The sequence below is a fragment of the Neovison vison genome, chromosome 11 (assembly GCF_020171115.1).
Source record: "Neovison vison isolate M4711 chromosome 11, ASM_NN_V1, whole genome shotgun sequence".
NCBI classification, from domain to species: Eukaryota; Metazoa; Chordata; class Mammalia; order Carnivora; family Mustelidae; genus Neogale; species Neogale vison.
In genome coordinates, this window is record NC_058101.1 from 188,498,707 (window position 1) to 188,525,314 (window position 26,608).

Sequence of the window (26,608 nt, forward strand, 5' to 3'; positions counted from 1 at the left end):
TAGGTTGGAGACAGAATTCCTATATACACTAAATGTCTTCATGGGCCAAAAGTTCTTTGTCCATGAGTGTCAACTTCACTGACATGGAGGTCTTCTCTGGCTCTGAGATCAAGAGGGACTATGTCATGGCTCAGTTAAGACTCTTATCTTTTCTAAGAATTTCTATCATGCTGGGGGATTTGTGCCACCATCTTAATAATGATTAACTGACTTCCAGCCTTAGTGAAGGGGCAACTTGGTCAGTGTTGTATCTAAAACCCACATGTTCACACAGAGTTAAGTCTATATGGCCTTGGATATGTCAATTTAATCTCTGTGCTTCCACATCCCTGTTTGCAGAGAGGAGAATTTGGAATAGTAAAGATAGCTTTTTTTTTCCCAATTTATTTATTTTCAGAAAAACAGTATTCATTATTTTTTCGCCACACCCAGTGCTCCATGCAAGCTGTGCCCTGATTAAAGGCCTTCAAGGAAAATTTCTGTAAGATTTAGAAGCCACCTTGCTTTAAAGGTTTTATAGAGGAAACAATGTATAAACAAAGTCAAGAGAATGAGCGAAGAGTCCAAAGTCCCAAACAAAAAATGTGACCTTACTTCTTGTATTATAAAACAGTCTTTGAAAAAGTGACCACACCAGTTGCTTTAATAAACAGAAAAAACATATTTGTAATTAGTGGATCCCATCTACCAACAGCAACAAAAAAATTTGCTGAAGTTCATTTTAAAAATTTTAGGTTACATATGATCCCTGTAAACATGATTGTAGCTACTCAAGTGGATGGCAAGCATTACTTTAAGAAAATAAACATGGGGGCACCTGGGTGGCTCAGTGGGTTAAAGCCTCTGCCTTCAGCTCAGGTCATGATCCCAGGGTCCTGGGATCGAGCCCTGCATCGGGCTCTCTGATGAGCAGGGAGCCTGCTTCCTCCTCTCTCTCTGCCTGCCTCTCTGCCTACTTGTGATCTCTGTCAAATAAATAAATAAATAAAATCTTTGAAAAGAAAAAAAAAGAAGGGTCGCCTGGGTGGCTCAGTGGGTTAAGCCTCTGCCTTCAGCTCAGGTCATGATCTCAGAGTCCTGGGATCGAGTCCTGCATTGGGCTCTCTGCTCAGTGGGGAGCCTGCTTCCTCCTCCTCTCTCTGCTTGCCTCTCTGCCTACTTGTGATCTCTGTCAAACAAGTAAATAAAATCTTCAAAAATAAATAAATAAATAAAGAAAGAAAGAAAACCAAATACGTAGAAATTCAGATTTCCAAGAATTAAATAAAGAGGCTATAAATTAAAATCAAAATGTCAACAAACTCCAGATTTAGCAAGACGCTCATGAATGTGGTTTTACTATACATGTAATTGGTGCCCAAGACTTTGCTATGACAAAACTCTACTGCTAACTTACATGCATATATTCATTTGTGGATAATTTATTGAGCTGTATACTAATAGTTTGTGTACTTTTCTTTGTAGGTATTATACTTGAATAAGAAGTTAGGGGGGGAAAAGCCCTCTGATAGTGTCCCCCCATAAAGATCAAATACACTTGACAGTGGCTTAATCAAAAATTGCACAAATTAACAACAGCCAGAAAGAGGCTTCAGTGTTTGCGATCAAACTTTGGGAAACATACAAACATAACGAATGCCAGACATTTCTCTATGTGGGTAGTGGGGAAGCATATGTTCTGGAAGAATCAGAGCCAGCCGCAGGAAGCTCAGCTTCCGTAACAGCTCATCTTGGTTTTACAAACCCACCATGCCTGAAAAGATAAATGCTAAACCTTGTACTGAAAATCCAATTGGCCTCTTGGTGTGGCATTGAGAAAAGAGAAAATGATACAATACATTAGGTCATGTCCCTTTTTGATCCAGGTTTCTTTAAAGCTGAAATAACTATTTCAGCCTTCCTGTGACTCACTAGAGAGCATCCCATAAATTAGGAATGAGGACCCAGCTTCAAAACTCAAAGAGAGCCCTTAACCCTTATGGAATGTTCTGCTCAAGGGAAGTCTTCAGTTCAAAATCTCAACTCAAAACCCAGTATTTTAGGAAGATGTGGTATTGCCAGTCATGGCAGGATATCCTCATTCTGCCATCTGAAATATAGTGATCGGTTCTTGTCCAGAATAACAGGAGGTAAGGGCACGTGGGCAATTCTGTGCAGCACATTCCAGAATGAGGATCACAAGGGATTACCTGTGAACAACTGTTAGCAATTCTCCTGCCAACACCAGTTACGCTAGCTAGTGTCTGTCTGCCTGTTTATCAAGCTACCCATCACCCCATCCTAGAAATGGATCAAGGCAGTAAGAACAGGAGATCCTAGGTCAGAAAACCAGGAGTGGACTCTTTCCCCTCACTACCAGGTGTGGAGCACTGAACAAGTCACCTTGCCCTTTCAAGCCTCAGTGTCAGCATCGCAATTTCTAAAACAGATGGTAAAGTAGCTTCTCCATATTTCCTGAGGGTGTGGTGATAATGACACCCGTGTGACTCCAGAATCACAGAGCACGTGCTCCTAAATCTTCTCACCGGAGAGGAGCTATGTGGGGGGGAGGGGGGGGAGAACATGTGAGATTTTGCTAAAACACAAATGGCCAGGATTTAGGATCATCTGGGTCACAACAGCTAAGTCAGCGTGAGTCTGAAACGTGGAAGTGTTCAGGATGTAGACAGCCCTCAAGAAAGCCCCAGCCTAGACAGGAAGGAAGCATTCTGGCTTCACCGGAAATGCCAAGGCCAATGCCAGCACCAGAGATTGGCATTCTAAGATGTCTGGAAGCTGTGCTCCCCTGTGAACCTGCTGAAGAGAGACCGGCAGGCTATATGGCAATGCCTCTTTCTCCAAGAGCAAGTTTCAGCTGGCAGAACATAGCCAACGCTGCTCAGAGAAGAGGTTTTCCTCTGACCCGCATACTTTCAGGCACTTCACTTAGCACAGGGAGGGGGCTGGACCACACAGGCCACCTTTGGGATTCTTGTCCCCAAAACTTCAGCTCACAGTACTAAGAACAAATGTGGGGGTGGGGAGGCTGTAGCTAAGCCTTTTCCGACTAGGGAGGCTCTAGAAAGGAGCCCATAATGGGTCCTGAGAACACAATGACCAAGCATCTGCAGGATGCTGTCCAGTCACACTGTGGGCAGTGACGGCCATGTTCTCTGTCTGCAGCGGCCACGAGGAGAGCCACCAGCCACGTGTGGCCAAGGAGCCCTTGAAACCCAGCAAGAGTTGCTCAGAAATTGAGTTTTAAATTGTTTAATTTTAAATTATTTCTATCTAAATAAAATCCACCAACACAGGGAGGCCTGCGTGGCTCAGCTGGTTAAGCAACAGACTCTTGATTTCCCCATCTTGGGGTGGTGAGAATGAGCGCTAGGCATGGAGCCTGCCTGAGATACTCTCCCTCCTTCTCCCTCTGCTCTTCCAGCCCACTCCCCAGCTTGCGCACACGTGCTCTCTCTCGATCTCAAAAAAATAATAACAATAATAATAATAAATAGTCACACATGTTTAGTGGCTGCCATATTGGACAAGGCAGGTACAGACCCTGGGATCTGACTGGGTTCAACTCCTGGTACTGCCACGTAACCCGTATGATCCTAAAGACGTATTTCATCTCTCTAAACCTCGACTTGCCCATGAAAGCCACAGAAATGATCCCAGTACTTACTCTGGAGGGCTCCTGTGAGACTTCCATGAAATAACTGACATAACCCGACAGAGCCTGGCCACCAGGGAGAGCTGTCATTGTCATTATTAGATATTTGGAACCATTAACTCTGGGCCAAGTCCGGCAATCTCAAGAACCCCACCAACACCCCAAACAGTTTACCTGTAAAAAGGATGTAGGTAGAGCCCGTCTTGGTCTCGTCCCTCCTGCAGACGTAGCCCTGGCAGAGCTGCCCCCAGCAGCTAAACTCGCCCGTGTCGGCCGCCGTGGAGTTGGCAAGGGTCAGCTGCCCATAGCGCTCCTGCTGCTTCACGCTGTCAATCAAAACAAAGCCAGCTCACACCCGGCCCCGGGGGCTTGCAGCCTGCACTGGGGGGGGAGGGGGGGGCTCTGCTGTTCCCACATGAAGTCCCTGGTGGCTCTGGGCAGATGGCCCTCCTCAGAGGGCACAAACTGCTGAAAGCGTGCTTTGGGAGGAAGTGTTTGTAGGGGAGGTGCATTGTCAGAGAAGCTTCTAGAATGAAGCAAAAAAGGACAACTATATTTTCTCACTGGAGGAAATTCTGATGTTTCCCCTCAGTAACATCACTCGTACATTAGCCCCACAGCCACAGAAACTCAGTCAAAAAAAGCCTTTTCAGGGTGCCTGGGTGGCTCAGTTGGTTAAGCGACTGCTTTGGCTCAGGTCATGATCCTGGACTCCCGGGATCGAGTCCCGCATCAGGCTCCCAGCTCCATGAGGAGTCTGCTTCTCCCTCTGACCTTCTCCCCTCTCATGCTCTCTCTCTCTCAAATGAATAGATCAAATATTTTTTTTTTTAAAAAGCCTTTTCATTCAGTCACAAAAGCTTTTGCTTCTCATGCGTTCATTTTTAAACAGCAGTCAAGGGGCACCTGGGTGGCTCAGTCTGTTGGGTGGCTCTCTTCAGTTCAGGTCATGCTTCTGGAGTCCCAGGATCGAGCACCCCATCGGGTTCCCCACTCAGCGGGGTTCTGCTTCTCCCTCTGACCCTCCTCCTGCTTATGCTCTCACTCACACTCACTCTTTCTCCAATAAGTTAAAAAAAAAAAAAAAAACCTTTAACATAAATAAAGAGCAGACAACATGAAAGAAAGCACCTAGCATCATCCTGTGTGCAAAATCTCTTGGATCAAAAAGAATAAATCTCCGAATATAAGCTTGGAATCTCTAAGATGCCACATTATTATAATAAAAATGAAAACTTTCTTTGGGGAAAAATGCTTGGTAGCTAAGATGCTGAGCCCCAGTTACACAGCCTATGTCTGGTACAGTATTTAGAACTTTGGAGCATTTAGCTTTTCTACTGGCCTCACTTTTGTTTTCTCATTCTCTATCTCATGTATTTTTGTCTTCTGGCATGTGAATATATTTGCAAACTGCTTCAGTTCCCTCTGAAATGAGGAGAGACATAAATATTAACATTGAACACTACTATTAGCTGATTGTAATGGTAATTAATTATATTATATTGTGACAGGAGTCCAGATGTAGCACCAATGGAACAGATGTTCTCCTGTAGCTTATGAGCCTCCACATGTGGGGAGGTCAAACTAAGTGGTTTTAATCTGAGGATGCATCTCCAATACCCAAATGGCTAACCCCTCTGAGATCCACAGAACTTTGTGATGCAGTTGTGATTCTCCCGTTATATTTTGTAGCAACATCAGTGTGGTCACCATGATAAATTTAGCACACAACAAAGTGTCTTCTTGGTTGGTTCTAAATCCTGTTCTGGTTCATCACTGAAGAGCTGCTTTGCCCACCAGTTCTGCCAAGAGGGGCCTCCAAACTCCCACTCCATCAACTGCCTCTTTCAACTGGACGGAAATCTCTCCTCCTTCAGGAAGCTTTTAATTAGAAGCAACTCTCGCTTTCTCCTAGTGATGTAATTATCTCCCTCATTCTCTATCCCTCAGACACCCATGGCTTCCTGTTATTACAATGGATGGTAAAAAGTTTGGAGGGCAGGGACTGTGGCATATTTGCTTTATATTTCCTAAGCAAAAAATCTTTGCAGAAAACACAGTTAAGATTCCCTAGAAATAAGTGCATTGAAATTGAATTGAACCACTGGGTTGGAACTGGAAAGAATCTTGAAAAGAAGGCATCCATCCAGTTATGTATGGAAAAAAGAAAAACAAAACACAAAGGCATCCAGCTTCCAGTACTGCAGGTGAAGAAACTGAGTCTCAGGAGTGACTTTGCTGAGACCCACAGCTGGGGGACACTGAGTCAAAAATTTTAAGTCAATTAAGTATGTATGGAATAGCGATTCATTACATAAGCAAATGCACGTAAAGCTCTGCCTGCCACACCAGGTTCATTGTATTATTTTAATTATAACTTAATTACATATAATGGCAGACTAGTAGTAATTACTGTGAATATCACTACAACAATGACAAATAATACATGACCAATATTGGAAATAGAATAGCAAAAAAGTAAAAATAAAAAAATAAGAGCAGACCTCAAAGATATTACAATCCAAGTAAGGGGTTAAGACTAACGTACATGAAAATATTGGAGAATAGCTAAAGGGGTATTCATAGCAAGAAGAGTAAGAATTCTGAAAAGGGATTCATCCCTGTGGGTTGAAGAGGCTGAAGGCAGCTTTGAGGAGGAGGTGAGACAAGCTGGCCTTTCGAAGGCAGAGGTGGAAATGCAGGGAGTGAGCTCACTCGCTCAGGAAACTACCGCCCCAGGAGGGCTGGAACAGATCTGGTCTGCTCATTTTACTGCACTGCCATGGCCTGAGTGGCTGGTGGGTGGGAGGCACTCATTACTGATTTTAGGATTTAATACATTCATCACAGAGGATACAGAGGGAGGGGCTTGGGAGTCACGGGGCATATAGTTGACAACAGGCAGGAGGGACCACCCTCATGTTTGGAGGTGGAATGTGATGGGCCACCTTAGCCAGGGCAAGAGTGAAAAGAACAGGTGTGGGAGAGGCAAGAGGAAGAGGGAGAGGCTGAGAGAGCCTGTCACTGAGATGGACAGCAAGGCAAGTGCTAGGGCCAGGCTGAGTGTTGGCAGGGGAATGGAAGCAAATTCAAGGCATGTTTTCTTGGGGGACATATATGACCGACTGGGTATAAGAGATGGAATAAAGAGAGAGATCAGTCATAGGCACTTAATTTGTATTTCTGTGTGTCAGAAATTTTTAACCAACTGAGATGGAATCACAGAGAAGAGAAAGGAGATTGGGGTAGGCAAAATACTAGACCCACCATTGGAGATTTTAAATTTGTGATGAAATGTGGGTCACTGAAGTGTGGGTGTCAGTTGATGTGGGAGTTGGAAACACAAACTGGGGCACAGAAAAGATGAAAACAGCACCAGAGTTGTATTCGGGGGAGTCATCTACAGAGGAGTAAGAGATGAAGCCAAAAGAAAGAATGACCTCAACAAAAGAAAGCATAGGAAAAAAGAAGACTGAGGGCAAAATCTAGAGTCAAACTAGGGGCCCAATAGGAAAAGAAGATGTAGAGAGAAGAATCAGGAAAGTATCATCAAGGACAAGGATTCAACAAATGGATGCTTGGAAGCTTCAGATGCCTTTAAGAGAGATTCATGACCACACACACACACACACACACACACGAACTTCCTTTGGCAGAATGAAAGTTTTTGGCAATGACCAAAAGGGTAATTTCAGTTGTGAGAATAGAGCTGGCTTTCAGCAGATAAAAAATGGGAAGGTGGAGAGAAAATGGAGATGAATGTCTTCCTAGGTGGACCAAAATATTTGACTACATTCCCCATAGAGCTCAGAACGGGAGTACAAAATCAGTATGTAATTGATCAATATCCTGAGCACCTTCTGTGAACCCAACACTTGCTAGCACTGTTGTGATAGGAAGTATAAGATGCCATTCCTACCAGGAAAGTAACTGGGTAAATAAAAATTTAGCACTTGGGAATAACCCTACCACCATGAAATCTGCATGCTGTATCTTTAGCAGGATTGGGGGTGGAAGGAAGGAAATGCACTGGAAAACATTTCTGGATTTTTTCCACCCCCTCTTGTATGCAAACAATATAAAACAGGAAACAAATTATTTAGCAGGATTACAGTTTAAATGCCTGGATTTAAAATGTCCATTTCTTCTAATGGTCTCATATAGTCCAAGCAGCAGGCTACCCAAATGGGTGGACTATGACCCGAGGCCTCTGGGGACAGTCTGCACAATGGAATGGAGACAAGGATTCACTGAGCCCTGCAAAGAACAGGGAATCACTTCACATGAGAACTCTCCCCTTCTCTTATAACCATTTAACGAATCCCCAGGAATGGAACAGTGGATGGTATAAAGTTTGAGTGAAGCAAAAAGAGGTGCCCAAAAATCATATTTAAGAGAAGCAGAATTTACCCTAATTGGAGGCAGCTCTGAGCATCCTAGCACACCTCAGTATAGGTCTTTCTCTTCTAGACCTGGCCCACAGTGAGCGCAGTATTGAACTAGTCCAAGTTTCAAAGAGCGATTAAAAATTTAGAACTGTGGGGGCAACAGGGTGACTCAGTCAGTTAAGCATCTGCCTTCAGCTCAGGTCATGATCTCAGGGTCCTGGGATGGAGCCCCGAGTCAGGCTCCCTGCTCAGCGGGGAATCTGCTTCTGCCTCTGCCCCTCCCTCTGGTCCTGCATGCTTGCATGCATGCACTCTCTCTCTCTCTCTCACGTAAATAAATAAATTAAAAAATAAAATTTAGGACTGTGTATGTGCATGCATGCATGTGTGTATGCCTTCCATCAGGGTCCTGCGGCCTTTGCAAATAGTTCCCATCAGCGAAGGCTTGAAGCTTCCATCAGGTTGCCCAGCCTACTCTCTTCTGGGGGTCGGCAGGGGGTAGGCGGTAAGAAGACTATGTCATGGGACATAGAAGAGGAGGCTGATGGCTCTCAGAGTTAGGGGTCACTGTGGATTTCACCTGGGACGGTGACCAGGTAATGATGGTGGGGTTCATGTTCCTAACCTTTCCCTAGACTCTACAAGCCAGGGGCAGGAGGTAAACCCTGGGTTACAAAATAATTAGTTATCAGTCCCATAAATACTTCATGAGTGCAAATTAAATGGGAGGTTCCAAAGTGAAGAGTAAGGGACTCATTGTTATCTAAATAGCTTCCTGTTCTCAAGTTCCCCCTATACAAAATGCCATGGGAATCCAAGGAGGGTAACCAGGAAAAACTGGCTCCAAGGCTAGGAGAGTCTTGGGAAAAGGGAAGGATTTCAACATACGCAAAGTAGTGGGTATATATTCCAAGGGAAGGAGATCCCCTGAAAAGAGAAAAAAGGAACTTTGGTGCATGGCAAAGAGATGTTTGACTGGAACATAGGTGGGCAGAGGCCCCGGGGTGACAGGCAGCAGTCACATGAGGCATAAGATCATGGACTTTGGAGCCATACTGATGGGAATCAAACCCCAGCTCCACCAAGACCTTCAGACTCCTAACCTGGAGCTCATGCCTTCCACTGCATGGCCACGCCTACTTCTTCAGATTTGAACTAACAAGAGCTAATGCTTAGGAATGCCAGGCATCACACTAAGTCCTTTGAATAAATTCAAGACTTAGAACAGTGCCTGGCACAGAGTAAGTGCTTTATTATACATTTTGGATATTGCTGTTATGATGATCCTCTAGTTCTCATGACCAATTAGGATGGAAGTATTATTTTTCCTCTTTACTGATGAGGACACTGAAACTTAGAGAAGTACCTTGTCCACTGTTTTCTAACTGGAAACAGTAGAGCTTCTAATCCTAATATCATGAAGACTTAGCTTACAAATGTTTGTAAGTGAAAAGGGCATGAATATCTATCCTGCTGAAAGGAAATGAACTGAAGAATTTTGACTAAGAGATGGTGCCTCTAACTAGCTTGCGAATCCTATTAAGTATGGACACACACACATACACACACACCCCAAGCAAAAACATGGAAGGGCTGATTAAATTAGCTGAGTAGTATTTGTGATATCACATTTTCTATGTACATGGCCAATTAACAGTTCAGTGAGTAATTGAAGGGAACAAGGGAAGGAAAACAACTAGTTATTAAACATCTACTATATAATGGACCCAAGACACACATTACTTTTTCTCAGTCCCAGGAGATGGAGATAATCAAACTAATAATATTAACTAAAACCTAAGTAGTGTTTAATACATGTTAAGCCCTGTTTTAGGGACACCTGGGTGGCTTAGTTGGTTAAGCATCTGCCTTTGGCTCAGGTCTTGATCTCAGGGACCTGGGATTGAGCCCCACATCAAGCTCCCTGCTTGGTGGGGAGATGCTTCTCCCTCTCCCCACTGCTTATGTTCTCTCTTTGCTAACTTTCTCTTTCAAATAAATACAATCTTAAAAAAAAATGTTTTTTAAAAAGCCTGTTTTAAGCCCTTTTTAGATTTTGACTAATTTCATCCTCATAAAAGCTGTGTGAAGTAGGTGCTGTTATCCACCCTAAGTTGTAGGTGAGCAAATGGATGCCGAAGAGGCTAGGTAACTTTCCCAAGTAAGTGTTGGAACCACATGAGAAGAATTTGAAGGTCAGTTTAAACAAGGTTCTCAGGGCCACTCAACTATCAGAACCCAGATATTCTGCATTGGAGACTGTGTTGCCTCTATTGACACAAAACAGAAGCATAAGGAATAAGGGAAAAAAATGCAATCCAAAATCCTCTTCATTCAACATTCACTTCAAAAATTAATTATTTAGCTTCTACCACATGCAAGGAACTATGCCAAGCATCAAAGGAGATAAAGATTCATGTGTATTTGCTTGTTCATATTTCAAGTGTTTATACAGGGCCTCGTGTTTAAGCTTCTTTTTAAGAACGTGTCAGAAATAATTGCTCTATGATATTCTGGGAATGGAGCCATATCAACAAAGTACAAATCCTGGGAAACAGACAGCTGGTAAAACATATCAAAGTTTCACAGTTTATGATTTTTTTTAAAAAAATGATGAAAAGAAATATGTATGAGAAACTAGTAGAGAACCAAATATGCAAAATGAGGAACAAAGTGAATATAGTTTCAATGTCAAAAACTAAGCTGAAACATCCCTCGCCCTTTCTTTCCTTCCTTCCCTCTCTTTTCTTCCTCCCTTCCCCCTCTCTCCCCTATCTCCCTCCCTTCCTGCCCCACTCCTCCTCCCTCTCTTTCTTCCTTTCTCACCCCCGTCTCTTCATCCCTCCCTCTGTACGTTTGAGGACTATCCAAGGACATATTCAAAACCCTTGCAATATAACTACCATATTTCTATGCTAACAACAGGTTATGTTAATGTATGTGAATGGGATTCAAGACTTTCCTTGTACAATGACTTGTGCCAGATTCTTCATATTCTTAAAATAGAAGTAATAGGAGGGGATCAAGTTGACAGAGAAGGAAAACCCTGAGCTCACCTGCTCACAGGACACAACCAAACTGCAACTGCATATAGAACAACTATCTCTGGAAACAACTTGAAGATTAGCAGAGCAGCTCCAGAACAGCTATAGATATAAACAAAAAGCTACACTGAGATAGGTAGAAGAGTCAAAGACATGGTCTAGTCAGGACCCACACCCCTGGCATGATGAGGAGGTACTCCCTGAGAAGTGAGGGGTTCAAACTCCACATCAGGGACCCCACTCCTGAGTACCTGAACTAGGAAAACAAGCCCCAATAATGTCTATCTTTGAAAACCAGCAAGGCTTAACTCCAAGAAAGCCAGAAACTATAAGAAACCCAAGCTCCACTTTTAAAGGGCTTATGCACAAATGACTCCCACCAAGACCTAGCACAGAGGCAGCAGTTTGAAAAGTGCCTGAGTCGTGTGTGAAAGAGATTTAGTGACTAATTTTAGTGCATGCACTGGAGGGGCAGGTATCTGTAGGAACTTCATCTAGAAAGGAAAGCTTTCTGATAGGTATCATTTTATTTTACTCTCCATCTATCTATCTGGCCCAGCACGGGTGGGTGCCATTTCTGACACATGACCATCTACCTTGCTAGCACCTCTCACCCCACCTTCACATTCCCCTGTGGACCCATGTGACCAGGAGATGCCCCACTAAAGTGGCTGCCACTCTGCCATACCCAGGAGGTGGCCTTGGCTAGTACACCCCAATGTGATTCCCGGTATGCCCTGCCAAACTTGGTGGGCCACCTTGGCATGGACCATCACTCCTTGAAGTGAATCACATTCTGAAAAAGGGGAACCTACCACACCCAACCAGCACAGCCATACACAACAGCATAATCACAAATCACAGCTGGTCCTCACAGCCTGCTGAACCAGGGGACATCCCTGCTCACCAGCAGCCCAGGAGCAGCTAAAGCCCAGTCACAGGTGTGTACAGACCACACAGGGAGCTCCTCTGGAGTGCCTGGTTATGGTGGTCCTGGGGGGATTCTCTTCTGGACCTCAGAGGACACCTACTACAAAAGGCCACTCCTTCAAGAGACACAGGTGATCTACCTAATATATAGAAAAACAGAGAGTCAGACCAAATGAGGAGACAGAGGAATATGACATACCTCAGAAAAAGAACTAAAAGAAGGAGGGATAAGCAATAAGCAATCTACCTAATAAAGAGTTCAAAGTAATGGTCATAAAGCTGCTAACTGAACCCAGAAAAATAATAGATGAACACAGTGAGAACTTCAACAAAGAGAAATAAAATATTAAGAAGAATTCATCAGAACTGAAATTTTAAAAATACACTAAAGAGGATCAACATCAGATTAGAAGATGCAGAAGAACTAATTGGTGATCTGGAAGACAGGGTAGTGGAAATCATCCAAGTGGAACAGAAAAAAATTGTTTTAATAAAGACAGTTTTTAAAAAAGATTTATTTATTTATTTGAGAGACAGAGTGAGAGCATGTGCAAAAGAGAGAGCACACAAATGGAGGTAGGGGAATGGAGAGGGAGAAGCAGACTCCCCACTGAGCAGGGAGCCCAACACAGAGCTCAATCCCAGGACCATGCGATCATGACCTGAGCCAAAGGCAGTCACTTAAATGACTGGTCCACCCAGGGGCCCCTTAATAAAAATAATTTTAAAGACCTCTAGGCAACATTAAGCATAAAACATTCACATTATAGGGATCCCAGAGGGAGAAGAGATGGAAAGGGACAGAAAACTTATGTGAAGAAATAATAGCTGAAAACTTTCCTAACCTGGGGAAGGAAACAGATATCCATGTTCAGGAAGCAGAAAGAGCCCCAAACAAGATGAACCCAGTGAGGTCCAAACCAAGATATATTACAATTAAACTATAAAAAATTAAATATAAAGAGAAAATCTTAAAAGCGGCAACAAAAAAGCAACTAGTTACCTACAACAGCTAATTTTTCAGAAGAAACTTTGCAGACCAGAAGAAAAGGACATATATTCCAAGTGCTGAAGAAAAAGCCTACAGTAAAGAATACTCTTTCCACCTAACTTATAATTCAAAATTGGAAGAGAGGTAAAGAATTTCCCAGACCAAAAAAAGTTAGAGTTCATTTCCACTAAACAGATTTTACAAGAAATGTTAAAAAGATTCCTTTAAGCAGAAAAGAAAACATCACAGCTAGAAGAAAATTATAAAATAAAAAAATATCAATGATAAGAGTAAATGTATAGTAAAGGTAGTGGATCAACCACTTATAAAGTTAGTATGAGAGTTAAAAGATAAAAGTAGTAAAATCAACTAACCTAAAATAGTTAAAGAGTATACAAAATAAAAATATGTAAAATATGACGTCAAAAACAAAATATGGTAAGGGAGAATAAAATTTAATGCTTTTAGAATGCATTCAAATTTAAGTGACCATCAACTTAGACTACTATATACATAGATTGTTATATATAAACCTCATGATAACCATAAACCAAAAACCTATAATAAATTAAAAGAGAGAGAAAGAAAGGAAACCAAACATAACACTAAATAAAATCATCAAAACACAAGGGAAGAGACAAAGAAAAAAAGGCACATAGAAGAACTGCAAAAACAACCAGAAAAAAACGGCAATAAACATATACCTATCAACAATTACTTTAAATGTTACTGTAGTAAATGCTCTAATCAAAAGACATAGAGTGAGTGAATGGATAAAAAAACAAGAACCATCTACGTGCTGCCTACAAGAGACTCACTTCAGACCTAAAAAGCATATATAGACTAAAAATGAAAAGATTTTTTAAAAAGACAATCCATGAAAAAGGAAATGAACGGAAAGTTGGTAAGGCAATATTTATATCAAACTTTAAAACAAAGACTGTAACAAGAAACATAAAAAGGGCATTATATATTGAAAAATGGATCACTCTAAGAGGATGTAATGATTGTAAATATCTATGCACACAACATGGGAACACCTGAACATATAAAGAAAATATTAACAGACATAAAGAGAGAAAATGACAGTAATACAACAATATTAAGTGACTTTAACATTCCATTTACATCAATGGATGGATTATCCAGACAGACAGCAATAAGGAAACAGTGGCCTTAAATGAAACATGGGACTACATAAGCTTCATAGATATATATAGAACACTTCATCAAAAACAGCAGAATGCACATTTTTTCATGTGCATAGGGAACATTCTTCAAATTAGATGCAATATTAACAAAATAATTCTCAATACATTCAAGATTGAAATCATATCAAACCTCTTCAACCAAAATAATCTGAAACTAGAAATTTTCACAAGAACGAAACTAAAAAAGAACACAAATGAGGATAAACAACATGCTACTAAATAATCTGGGTCAATGAAGAAATCAAAGAGGAAATTTTAAAATACCTTGAGAAAAAGAAAATAGAAGTACAATATTCCATTATCGATGGGACACAGCAAAAGCAGTTCTGAGGGTGCAGTTTATGATACAGACTGCCTCAAGAAACAAGAAAAATCTCAAATAAACAATCTAACCATATATTTAAGGTAACTAGAAAAAGCATAAGAAACAAAACCCAAAGTAGTAGAAGGAAGAAAATAACAAAAGGAGAACAAAAATAAATAAAATATACACTTAAAATAATGGGGAAAAAAAATCAAAGAACCTGAGAACTGTTCCTTGGACAAAAAGAAACAAAATTGATAAAGCTTTTGCCAGACTCATCAAAACAAAAACAAAAAGAAGAGAAGACACAAATAAATAAAATCAAAAATGCAAAAGAAGAGGTTACTGACACTACAGAAATACAAAGCATTGAGAAAGGCTGCTATGAACAATTATTTTCCGACAACTTAAACAATCTAGAAGAAATGAATAAATTCCTAGAAATGTGCAGTTTTCTAAGGGTGAATCAGGAAGATATAAATATATGAACAGAATCATTACTAGTAATAAAATTAAATCTGTAAAACAAAAGCCTCCCAACAAAATCTAGGACCAGACAGCTTCACAGGTGAATTCTACCAAACATTTAAGGAGAGTTAGCAGTATACTTCTCAAACTATTCCAGAAAAATGGAAGACAGAATGTTTCCAAATTCACTCTACAGGTCAAGCATTACCCTGAAAGCAAGACCAGACAAAGACACTGTTTAAAAAACAAAACAAAACAAAACAAAACAAAAAAACTATAGGCCAATATCCCTGATAAATACAGATGCACAAATCCTCAAGGAATTATCAGCAAGCCAAATTCAAATATACCTTAAAAGATTAATACCACAATTCCACCTGCAGGAATAAATCACAGCTACCTATCTGTTTACCTCAGCAATGACTCAGATAGGAAAAGTGAAAAATGACCTGAAATTCTAATAATAGAAATTTAGTTAAATGTAATATGGTATTATAGGCATAACACAGAAAAACACTCATGATATGTTAGGGGGAAAAAAACCATAAAACAGTTTGTGTATTTTGACATGAATATTTAACCTATAAAAATAAAACTGGAATTCTACACCAAAAGGCACTAGAAAAAGAACAAAGTACAAAGCCAGTAGAAAGAAGGAAATAAAAGATTACCACAGAAATAAATGAAAGATTAAAAAACAGTAGAATAAATCAATGAAACTAGAAGCTGGTTCTTTGAAAGGATCAATAAAATTTATAAACATTCAACCAGACTCATCAAGGAAAAGGAGAGAAAGAAAACACAAATAAACTCAGAAATGAAAGAGGAGAAATAACAACCAACACACCAGAAATACAAATGAGTATAAGAGAATATTATGAAAAATGATATGCCAACAAATTGGACATCCTAGGAAAAAATGGATAAATTCCTAGAAACATATAACTTTCCAAAACTAAACTGGAAAGAAATAGAAAATTTGAATAGATCAATTACCAACAAAGAAATTGAATCAGTAATTAAAAAACTAACAAACAGAAGTCCAGGACCAGAGATCTTCACAGATGAATTCTACCTAACATTTAAAGAAATCATACATATTCTTCTCAAATTATTTAAAAAAATACAAGAGGATGGAGAGCTTCCAAATTCATTCTGTGAGGCCAGCATTACTCTGATACCAAAATGAGGCAAAGACACACACAAAAAGAAAACCAAAGGCAAATAAATATCTCTGATGAACATAAGTGCAAAAATCCTCAACAAAGTATTAGCAAACCAAATCCAACAACATATTTAAAAAATCATTCACCATGATTAAATCGGATTTATCCCTGGATGCAAGGATGGTTCAATATATGCACATCAATTCAACCTTTTACATCACACGAACTAAAGAAAGGATAAAAAACTTGATCATCTCAATAGATTCAGAAAAATCATCTGACAAGGTACATTATTCATTCATAATAAAAACTCTTGTAACAAAGTAGGTTTGGAGGGAACCTATTTCAACGTAATAAGGGCCATATATGACAAACACACAACTAATATCATACTGAATGGTGAAAAACTGAGAAAATTTCCTCTAAGATCAGGAACAAGACCAGGATGTCCACTCTTACCACTTTTATTCAACATAGCACTGGAAATGCTAGCCACAGCAATCAGATGAGAAAAATAAATAAAAAGCATCCAAATTGGTAAGGGCAAATTAAAACTTTTACTATTTGCAGATGACATGATTTTATATATAGATAACCGTAAAGGTGCCACAAAACAAAAAGCAAAAAACAGAAAACAAAAAACAAAACAAAACAAAAAAGACCCCTACTAGAATTGATAAATAAATTCAGTAAAGCCACAGGATAGGAAATTAATATACAGAAATCTGTTGAATTTCTCTAAGCTAATAATAAAACTGAAGAGAAATTAAGAAAACAATCGTATTTGAAAAAAAAAAAAAAAAAGGGACACCTGGGTGGCTCAGTTGGTTGGGCAGCTGCCTTTGGTTCGGGTGGTAATCCCAGCGTCCTGGGATCGAGTCCCACATCGGGCTCCTTGCCTGCTTCTCCCTCTGCCTCTGCCTACCACTCTGACCACTCTGACTGTGCTCACTCTCTCTCTCTCTCTCTCTAACAAATAAATAAAAATTTAAAAAAAAAAAGAAAACAATCGTATTTATAATTCCACCAAAAATAATAAAGCTGGATGTATCACAACCCCAGATTTCAAGATATACTATATAGCTGTAATAATCAAAACATTCTGGTACTGGCACAAAAAAATAGACACTTAGGTCTCTGGAGCAGAACAGAGGGTCCACAAATAAACCCACATTTACATGGTCAGTTAATCTATGACAAAGGAGGCAAGACCCTAACCCTAACTATACAAATGGTTCTGGAAAAATTGGCCAGCTACATGCAAAAGAATGAAACTGAACCACTTTCTTATATTATACAAAGAGCTAAACTCAAAATGGATTAAAGATCCAAATATGAGACCTGAAACCACAAAATTCCTAGAAGAAAACATAGGCAGTTATATCTTTGATATCAGTCATTTCTCTAGATAGGTGTCCTTAGAAAACAAAAACAAAAATATACTATTGGGACTATACCAAAAGAACCATCAACAAAACTAGGTAACCTACTGAACAAGAGAAGATATTTACATATGGAAGAGCTAATAAGGGATTAGCATCCGAAATATACAAAGACCTTATACAACTAACTCAACTCCAAAAAAAACAAACAACCTGACTAAAAAATAGGCAGATGACCTAAATAGACATTTTTTCCAGGGATGACACACAGATGGCCAACAGACACATGTAAAGATGTTCAGCATCTCTAACCATCAGGGAAAGGCAAGTCAAAGCTACAATGAGGTATCACGTTACACCAGTAAGAATGGCTAGAATCCAAATGTATGTTAGTGAGAATATGGAGGGAAAGGAACCCTCATAAAGTGCTGGTGGGAATGCAAATTGGTGCAGCCATTGTGGAAAACAGTATGGAAACTCCTCAATAATTTAAAAAGAAAATTAACATACGATCCAGTAATTTCATTACAGGTATTTACCCAAAGAAAACAAAAACCATTAATTTAAAAGATGTATGTATCCTTATGTTTATTGCAGCATTATTTACAATAGCCAAGATATGGAAGCAACCCAAGTGTTTTATCAACAATTGAATAGATAAAGGAGATGTGGTATATATACAATGAAATACTCAGCTATAAGAAAAAGAATGCGATCTTGCCATTTACAACAATATGGATGGACCTAGAGGATATAATGCCAATTGAAATAAGTCAGTCAGAGAAAGTCAAATACCAGATGATTTCACTCATACATGGAATTTAAGACTAAAACAAATGAATAATGAAATAGAGACAAACAAGCAAAAAGCCAGATTCTTAAAATACAGAGAAAAAGCCTTCTGGTTTCCAGGTAGTTGGGGGGATAGGTAAAAAGAGTGAAAGAGATTAAGAGCACCCTTATCTTGATGAGCACAGAGTAATACAGAGAACTGGTGAATGATTACATTATACACTTGAAACTAATGTAACACTGTATTTTTTGTACTCCATTAAAAATAAAAGTAAAGCTAGAAGATTCTATGTTATTGTGTTAACAGTATATCCTGGGAGTTTTAGTAACCTCTTCTTTTTACTTATCTATAATTTATAACTTTCTAAATTATATAAGCATAAACTATTTCATAATAACAAAATCAAAATGATGATAAAATCAAAGCAACTTAGACATCTTAAAAAGCTTTAGAACAGATACTCTATAAATGTGTGATTGTGGTTGGCTCATTTGTAGTTTAAAAATCTGGAGGCGAGTTTGTTATTTTGTTTTTAATCATATTGCCTTTCTAGCCCATGGGTTCCAAAAGGCAGGAGGCATAGAAATTTATTTGGAGACCCCAAAAATCCAGTATAATATTTTGCTCTGATTTTAAAAAATTACTGCCATTTGGGGTATAAAAATAACAGTGCAGTGTGACTTAGCTCTCAAATCTGCCTTCTTCCTCTTGCACAGGTAACCTGTCCAGGCTACGCCACCTCTCTGGAGCTTATACCTGGCTTCCCAGGCACCCAGATCTCACTCAGCCTCCCCTCTCACCTAGTTCCCATTCGTGGCTTTGCTCTTTTTTTCTGATGGAGCCACAACTCCATCTGTCACACAGACTGAATCTTGATATCAGGCTGAATTTTTTTTTTTAAGATTTAATTTATTTATTTATTAGACAGAGAGACACAGAGAGAGAGGGGGAACACAAGCAGGGGGAGTGGGAGAGGGAGAAGCAGCCTTCCCGCCAAGCAAGGAGTCCAATGTGGGGCTTGATCCCAGGACCCTGGCATCAGGACCTGAGCTGAAGGCAGACGCTTAACAACTGACCCACCCAGGTTCCCCTGGGCTAAATCTGGATATCAACTCTCCATGTTGTTTCCATTCCCTACATTTTATCAACCAACAAATTGATCCTTCCAGTAAAATGTCTGTCTCCTCTATCCCCTTCAGATGCTCTACAAAACTGTCCAATATATTTTCCTAAAAACCATTTTATTATTACCTCCAGCTTTACAACAACAGCAGCAACCAGAGCAAAGCGAGTCAGCTGAGATCATCTTGGCTTGGTATTCAAATCTCCCAACACCTCCATCATTTACCCCCCTCTCCACCCAACAAAACTCCTCACCTACCCCAAACGCACTGGGTTATTTCCATCCCCGTCTTCCAGTTGTCTCTTTTCCACCAAAAGCCTCTCTTATTTGCCATCTGGCCTAAACCTAGTTATTCATCAGAGTTGTATTTTTAGGAAGATCATTTATGTTCAGTGGCATTTGTAAAATGGTGATATTAATAAGAAACAGGCCCAAAATATGGTCACTTAGGTTAAGTCCCACCAAGACTTAATACCTAAACTAACTACAATCTCAGCATCTTCTAGGAGTGGAATGTTCAACCAATGAATCTGGAATTTCTTGATCAGCACTAGTGAGGTCACCTGTACGATAAGACCTCCTGCCATTCCCCCTGAGGAAAGGTGACCATGCTTTAAAACAATCCTTTCTCTTCTTTTGCTAATGATGTCCTTGTCCCCATCCCCCTCATTTCTGCTGATAAAAGCCTTCCATTTTGTATAACTCCTGGAAGCCTCTTCTATTTGTCACGTGAGATGCTGCCTGATTCATGAATCTTTGAGTAGAGACGATTAGATCTTTAAATTTACTTGGTTAAATTTTTGTTCTTTAACAGATTTAGTGGCAGGAGAAAGACTGGCAGAGACTTCTGTTGCAGGATTTCTTTCCCTTTAGTGCCCATAGTTCTTGGTCACATCACTTCAAAGAATGAAGAGATAGACCAGATGAAGAGTGGTGGGCAGCAAAGCAAATTTAAAGTGAAGTTTATTGACCAAGAATACAAAGCTTCCAAAGAGGGAGGGGACCCAAGAGGGTTGCCATTTTGGCATTTAAATCTAGGGGTTTTTTAGGTTCTTTGGTGTGGGCTCTCCTAATCTGAGTAAGCTCCATGCACCTGTCACCCAGTCAGGGTCTTGTCCATGGCCTCATCTACCTATCAGGTAGCTGTTCCTGTAGGAAAGGATTGAGGGCTCCTTCCAGGGTGGTATTTCCTAGCCTTTGGAATCAAGACAGCACAACCACCAATGCCCTAAGGTGTGCCACCCAGCCGCAGGCCACCAGATCAAGATCTTCATTTGAATATCCCATTGGCTGCTGAGCTGACCCCCTGGGCCTGGCTTAGGACACCCAAAGCCATTCCCTTTCTTTCTGTCACAAGTTGTAAGTTCCTCCAGTAGGAAGACTTAAAGCTAGGACACTGAATAAAGCCTAGAATAATAGGATAAGCTTTCTTTTCCTTTTAAGGTTACTTTTCCTTGGGATGGGGCCCCTTGTCCCTGTCTGCCTTTTTCCCCGACTATCCTTCATTACTTCTAGCAGCTCTGGTGACAAGAAACACAGATGTGGCAGCTGCAAATACCTTGAGTTCTTTGAGTTCTCTTTCTCCCCCTTCCTGAGGGCTATGGGTAAGTTCCTCTTGGTTCTGAGCTCATGATCTAATTGGCTTCCCATAGTTCCCTGTAGAGCCCTTGGTTCTATCCCCAGATTCCACAGTGGACACTGCTGGTAGCAGCTACAGTTCCCCATTGGTTTGGAATCAGTCCATAGTCCCCATTTTTGCATTCTGCTGATTCAATCCTTCCCGCAATCCATTTAAGGAACAGGTTGGTGGTTATCAGCCACCAGCAGACTAGATCCAACCTAAAAACTGGACTGGGCCTAGGATCTGGGCTTTCACTTGGACTGGGTCCAATTTAAAAACCAAACTGGGTCCAGGATAGGGTCCAATTTGGGCAGAACTAAGTCCTGTGGCAGGCCTCAGTGATACTACAGGAGGGCTAGCTGCTAATGGAAACCTCAGAAGTCGAGAAAGCTGCAAACATTAGTGAGTATGGGTCAAGCTTTTAAAGTTGTTAGAGCACATGTACCTCAAGAAGACTCTTGTGATGGACTCCCACTTACTCTCATCTTTTTCTTTTTCTTTTTTTTTTAACCTGAGTGCTTACATTTTACTAATTATCTGTCTGAACTGCCTTTTCACTCTGAAGAGACTATGAGTTACCTTTTTTTTTTTTTTTTTAATGAGTTACCTTTTAAAATAAAACTACTTGAGTTGCAGACAACCCTCTTCGGGTATCCTTTGTTCCTTGGTCAGGGACTGAAGTAAGGGCCATAGTTAAAGAATCTTCTAAGCCTAAGGAGGAATTCCAAACATATGAAGAATTTAGAGTCATTGGGCCTGTGTCTCAGGCTGCCAGATCTTTACCAGCCTGCACACATGTAGGTAGGACCTAGAAACACCCAAAATGGATGCAAGAAGCAAGACAACAAAACCCTGAAGAGATATCTGAGATCCTCAATCTTTAACATCTTGGGGCCCAGAAAAAGCTAAAAAATTAGCAACAGAACTTTTACAAGCCATTCCTAGAGTCTTCCCTGCCTTCACTGATTGATGTAATATCCAGACATGCAACCAAATAAAGATAAATCTGTTGCATACTTTAAAATCCATTTGGAAGTCCTTATTCTATGTCATTCAGGGTTCCCTTCAATAAGTTCACCCAGTCTGCTCTAAAATGACAGCAAACAGGATAGGAGGCCACCCACCTAATTGAACTTGTGTCTCAGCAAAGCATTTTGTTTTTTATTTTTGTAAGTAGACTCCACACCTGGTGTGAAGCCCACCATGAGGTCTGAACTCAGGACCTAGAGATCAAGAGTCAGTTGCTCAACCTAACAAGCCACCAAGGTGCCCCTAAACTAAGCATTTTTTTAAAATTTTTAAAAGATTTATTTACTTATTTGACAGACAGAGATCACAAGTAGGCAGAGAGAGAGGAGGAAGCAGGCTCCCCCCTGAGCAGAGAGCCTGATGTGGGGCTCAATCTCAAGACCCTGGGAGCATGACCTGAGCTGAAGGCAGATGCCTTAACCCACTGAGTCACACAGTTGCCCCTAAACTAAGCATTTTGGAAGGACCCTGGAGCAAGATTGCAAGCAAAAATCCTCTAGGCTATTAGCTTTACAGATACAACAGATCCAAGGCCAGAGACCCATCAAAACACTGGTCCAAAGATTGATGCCCTCACAATGATCAACTGGAGGGAAGACTGAAAAAGAGACTCTTTTTCAAGGTCATATGCAAATTATTCTCCAATGCCCTTATATCTACTTCTAAAGGAGGGTTCCATATAGAAACTCCCACAACTGATGGTACTCTGAGGAATTTTCCAGTGAACTATTACTATAGTCACTCCCTTAAACAACCATGGGGAAACTAACATTAAAACTAATGGGAAAATTTGCCAAATTTTAGTTGATACTGGAGTTATGCTTTCTACTTTAAACCCCACCCTCAGGAGAACATTTCCCTCGGGGTAAAAAAGAGATTTCCATAGGGCAGGAATCTCATAAAGTTTGGAGAGAATTTTTATCTCAACCAGTACAGATGACTCTGGGATCTTCAACTAAGAAACATTCCTTTTTCGTATGTGATACAACCCTAACCAGTCTATTAGGTAGAGATCTTTCTAAATTACAAGGGGTAATATATTTTATGGCCAATGATGACCTTACGTTAGAATTTCCTCACCAACCTGATCTTTTATGTTCTCTATATTCTGTCTTTGTCATAAAAGAGGAAGAATTCCAACCAAAGTGTTCTAATTTAATTGAGGTGTTCAAAAATCCGTGGGCTACTTCTAAAATGGGCATTGGAAGAATAAAAAGTACAGAATCTCTAAATATTCAGATAGATAAAACTAAACCTCTCCCCAAAGTATCTCACTATCCCTTACATCCTGAGGCCATACAAGGCCTCACACCCATAGAGGAGACAATCACCTGGGGGCTAGTCATTCCCTGTACTAGTCCCCACAATAGGCAGATCTTGCCAGCCCAAACCTCATAGTTGGGATGATAATTTGTCGAGGATTAGAGAGCTATTGATAAGATATTTACTCTCCTACTAGTTCCAACCTGGACACTCTGCTGGCCCACGTTCCATCACCGGCACACCTATTCCAGACTTCTATTACGTCTTTTTCAGCATTCCTGCAGACACCAAGAGCTACCATTTGCCTTTACTTGGAACAACAGATAATCTGCCTGGACAGTCATGGCTCCACAGTTCAGTGACGTCCTTTCTTGTTTCCTCAAGTACTTAACCAAGATGTAAACCCCCTCCAATTCCATGCAAAATTGACCTTTTTGGAATATGGAGATGACCTTTTGCTTTGCTCAGTTACTAAAGAGATATATCCTTAAAAGACTACATTTACTTGCTGTAATAGTTAGCTGAAAGGAACACAACACCTTTAAGGAAAAGTTACAATGATCTCCACATGCTGTTCATTACCTAGGTCATGATCTAAGTGCTAAAGGAACTCAAAGGTCTCCAAAAAGTATGAAGCTAATTCAGGAATTTCCTCAATCCATAACCAAGCAATACTTTCATGGATTTCTGGACCCGGTTGGTTATTGTAGACAATGGGTTCCTAATTTTTCTCTCTTCACTTCCCCACTCCATGAACTTACTAAAATTTCCATCCCCGAGTCCCTTCTTTGGGACGACAAACGTGCACAAGCGCCGTAAGAAACACCTGACTTGGGGCTCACTATTCAAAAACGTCCACTTTATTTGCATAGGAAGAGGATCATCCAGTCCCAGGAATGTTTAGGCAAGAGCGCGGTAATAAACATAGGCCTGTGGCCCATGCTAGCGTAGAACCTGATGGAGTCGGTCATGCCCACCTCGCCCAGCTGTCTTAAGACTAGAACCATAGCTGCAAAGTGAGCGGGAGACTCAGCAGACTTGACCCTAGGCAATGGCGACACCACACGCTGTCCAAAATCTGAACTCTGAATTGATATGATATTTCTAAGTGGATTATCTTTTTTTAAAAAATATTTTATTTATTTATTTGACAGAGATCACAAGTAGGCAGAGGCAGGCAGAGAGAGAGAGAGAGGAGGAAGCAGGCTCCCCGCTGAGCAGAGAGCCCGATGTGGAGTTCGATCCCAGAACCCTGGGATCATGACCTGAGCAGAGGCTTTAACCCACTGAACCATCCAGGTGCCCCCGTAAGTAGATTATCTCCTATGAGACCCTTCTGCACCACCTCCTCTACCCCTGACACATTTATCCATAACCCTGCCATGTTACTCCCTTGTACTTGAGGAAGGCAGACCCCATCACTGTGAGGGAACAGCATCCCACTTTGTGAGTGCCGATTTACAAGAAAGCCCTCTAACTACTCCTGAACTAATTTTGTTTGTTGATGGATCACACTGTAGGAATGAACGAAGGAATCTGCAAGCTGGTTATGCTATTACAATGACCTACTCAGAAGGGGAAACCTCCTGCAAGCTAAAACCACACACCAAACTGGGCTCCGGGTCCTCACCCAAGTGTGCTGGTTATTGGAAGGACAGACTGTTAATATTTACATGGACATCCCGTATGCCTCTGGGGTTGTTCGTCGCTTGGGGATGGTATGGCAACAAAGGGAATACATCTTCCCTGGGATCCCAGGGAAAAATTAGTAACAAGTAAATAATCTTCTTACTGCTCTTCTTTTACTTTCTGAAATTGTCATCAAAATTGAGGCTTACACTAAAGGGACTGAGCCTGAGTAGCAGGGAAATGCCCCAGCCGACTTTCACGCAGAGGCAGCAACAACAGAATCTATAAAGATTGTAGTACGTGACCATCAAGTCTGTTATTGATGGCAAAAAATGACCATCCATTGCAGAGTTTTGCAATATGTTTTGTAACATGGTGACAGTTTGCTCCTGAGCCAGAGAAATTAAGATGTATCAGCGGTAACTGGTGAGTAAATGACCAGTTGGGACTATGGGAAACCTAGGACAGCTTCTCGGTTCTTCCTGGCCCTCTGGCAAACCTCATTTTTCAGTTTGTGCATTTCTTCACCCACCATAGTGCACTTAGATGACTCAAATAGCACTAGTAGTAATGTTAGGAGTGAGGTGGACTGTTAGGTGGTCAGGCCAGGCCCTGACAAGAAAATATGGAGTTAGGACAGGTCAAATAAAATAGCACTGACATCCTGTTTTGCAACTTAGATAGGACTATGCTAGTATTCTGCTCTGCAGCCTTTGCAGACTTCTGCAAAACATCCTAACGTAAGACAATTAACTTGAAATTTATACAGGTACATGACCGAAGTCCTGACTCAACACACCCTGATTGCTTAAGATAGTTCCACAAAAGAGCTCTTAAAAGCCCCCAAATTGAGAAATTCTGAGGGTAGCCCACTTGGGTCCCCCTCGCTGGCCGGGAGATTTGTACTCTTGCTCAGTAAACTGTGCTTTGCTGCCCACTACTCTTTGGTCTACCTCTTCATTCTTCAAAGCGGTGTGACCAAGAACCTGGGCACCAAAGGGACACCCAAATCCTGTAACAGGGAAAGGTCATCTATAAAATTACCAAAATAGTCTACCAGGATTGTCTGACCTGAAAGGTCCATGATCCTGGAAAAACTACCTTTTTTCCTCACAGAAGCTTCAGAGCTCCTCCCATCTGGACCCTTTGAACAGCTTCAGCTGGCTTCATTTCACTGACACTTAGTTTGGGCTATCAATATGTTCTTGTTATTGCCTATGTGTTTTCCAGATGGGTTGAAGCCTTCCACTACTGCAAAGTTGATGCCCTCACAGTGACCAAAAAAAAAAAAAAACCTGCTAGAAAACATTTTTACCACTTAGGGTATACTTTCCACAATTTCTAGTATTGAAGTATCCACTTCACTGGGAAAATCATGCAAGCCTTAAGGAAAACTTGGCAAACTTCTGGGAATTATCACTGTCCCAATTATCTTCAACCATCAGGCAAGGTCAAGAGAACTGATCAGATTCTCAAATTTCTGAACTTTCCAAAGCTACTGGACTCCCCTGGCCTATGGTATCACTTTCCGTCTTGCTGACCGTTCACAGAACATCCTTTGAAAACATAAACTCACTCCATACAAGATAGTCATTAGCAGACCAATGTCTATTG

General features: G+C 40.8%; 1 protein-coding gene across 1 annotated transcript in view; it reads right to left on the bottom strand.

The window, feature by feature from the left end:
* The window catches only part of PDGFRL (platelet derived growth factor receptor like), an 84,769-nt gene that overhangs the window by 7,910 nt on the left and 50,251 nt on the right, over window positions 1-26,608 (bottom strand). Inside the window, exon 3 of the mRNA XM_044225504.1 lies at window positions 3,827-3,978. Coding sequence (XP_044081439.1) covers window positions 3,827-3,978 — 152 coding nt within the window. The remainder of the gene's footprint in view (window positions 1-3,826; window positions 3,979-26,608) is intronic.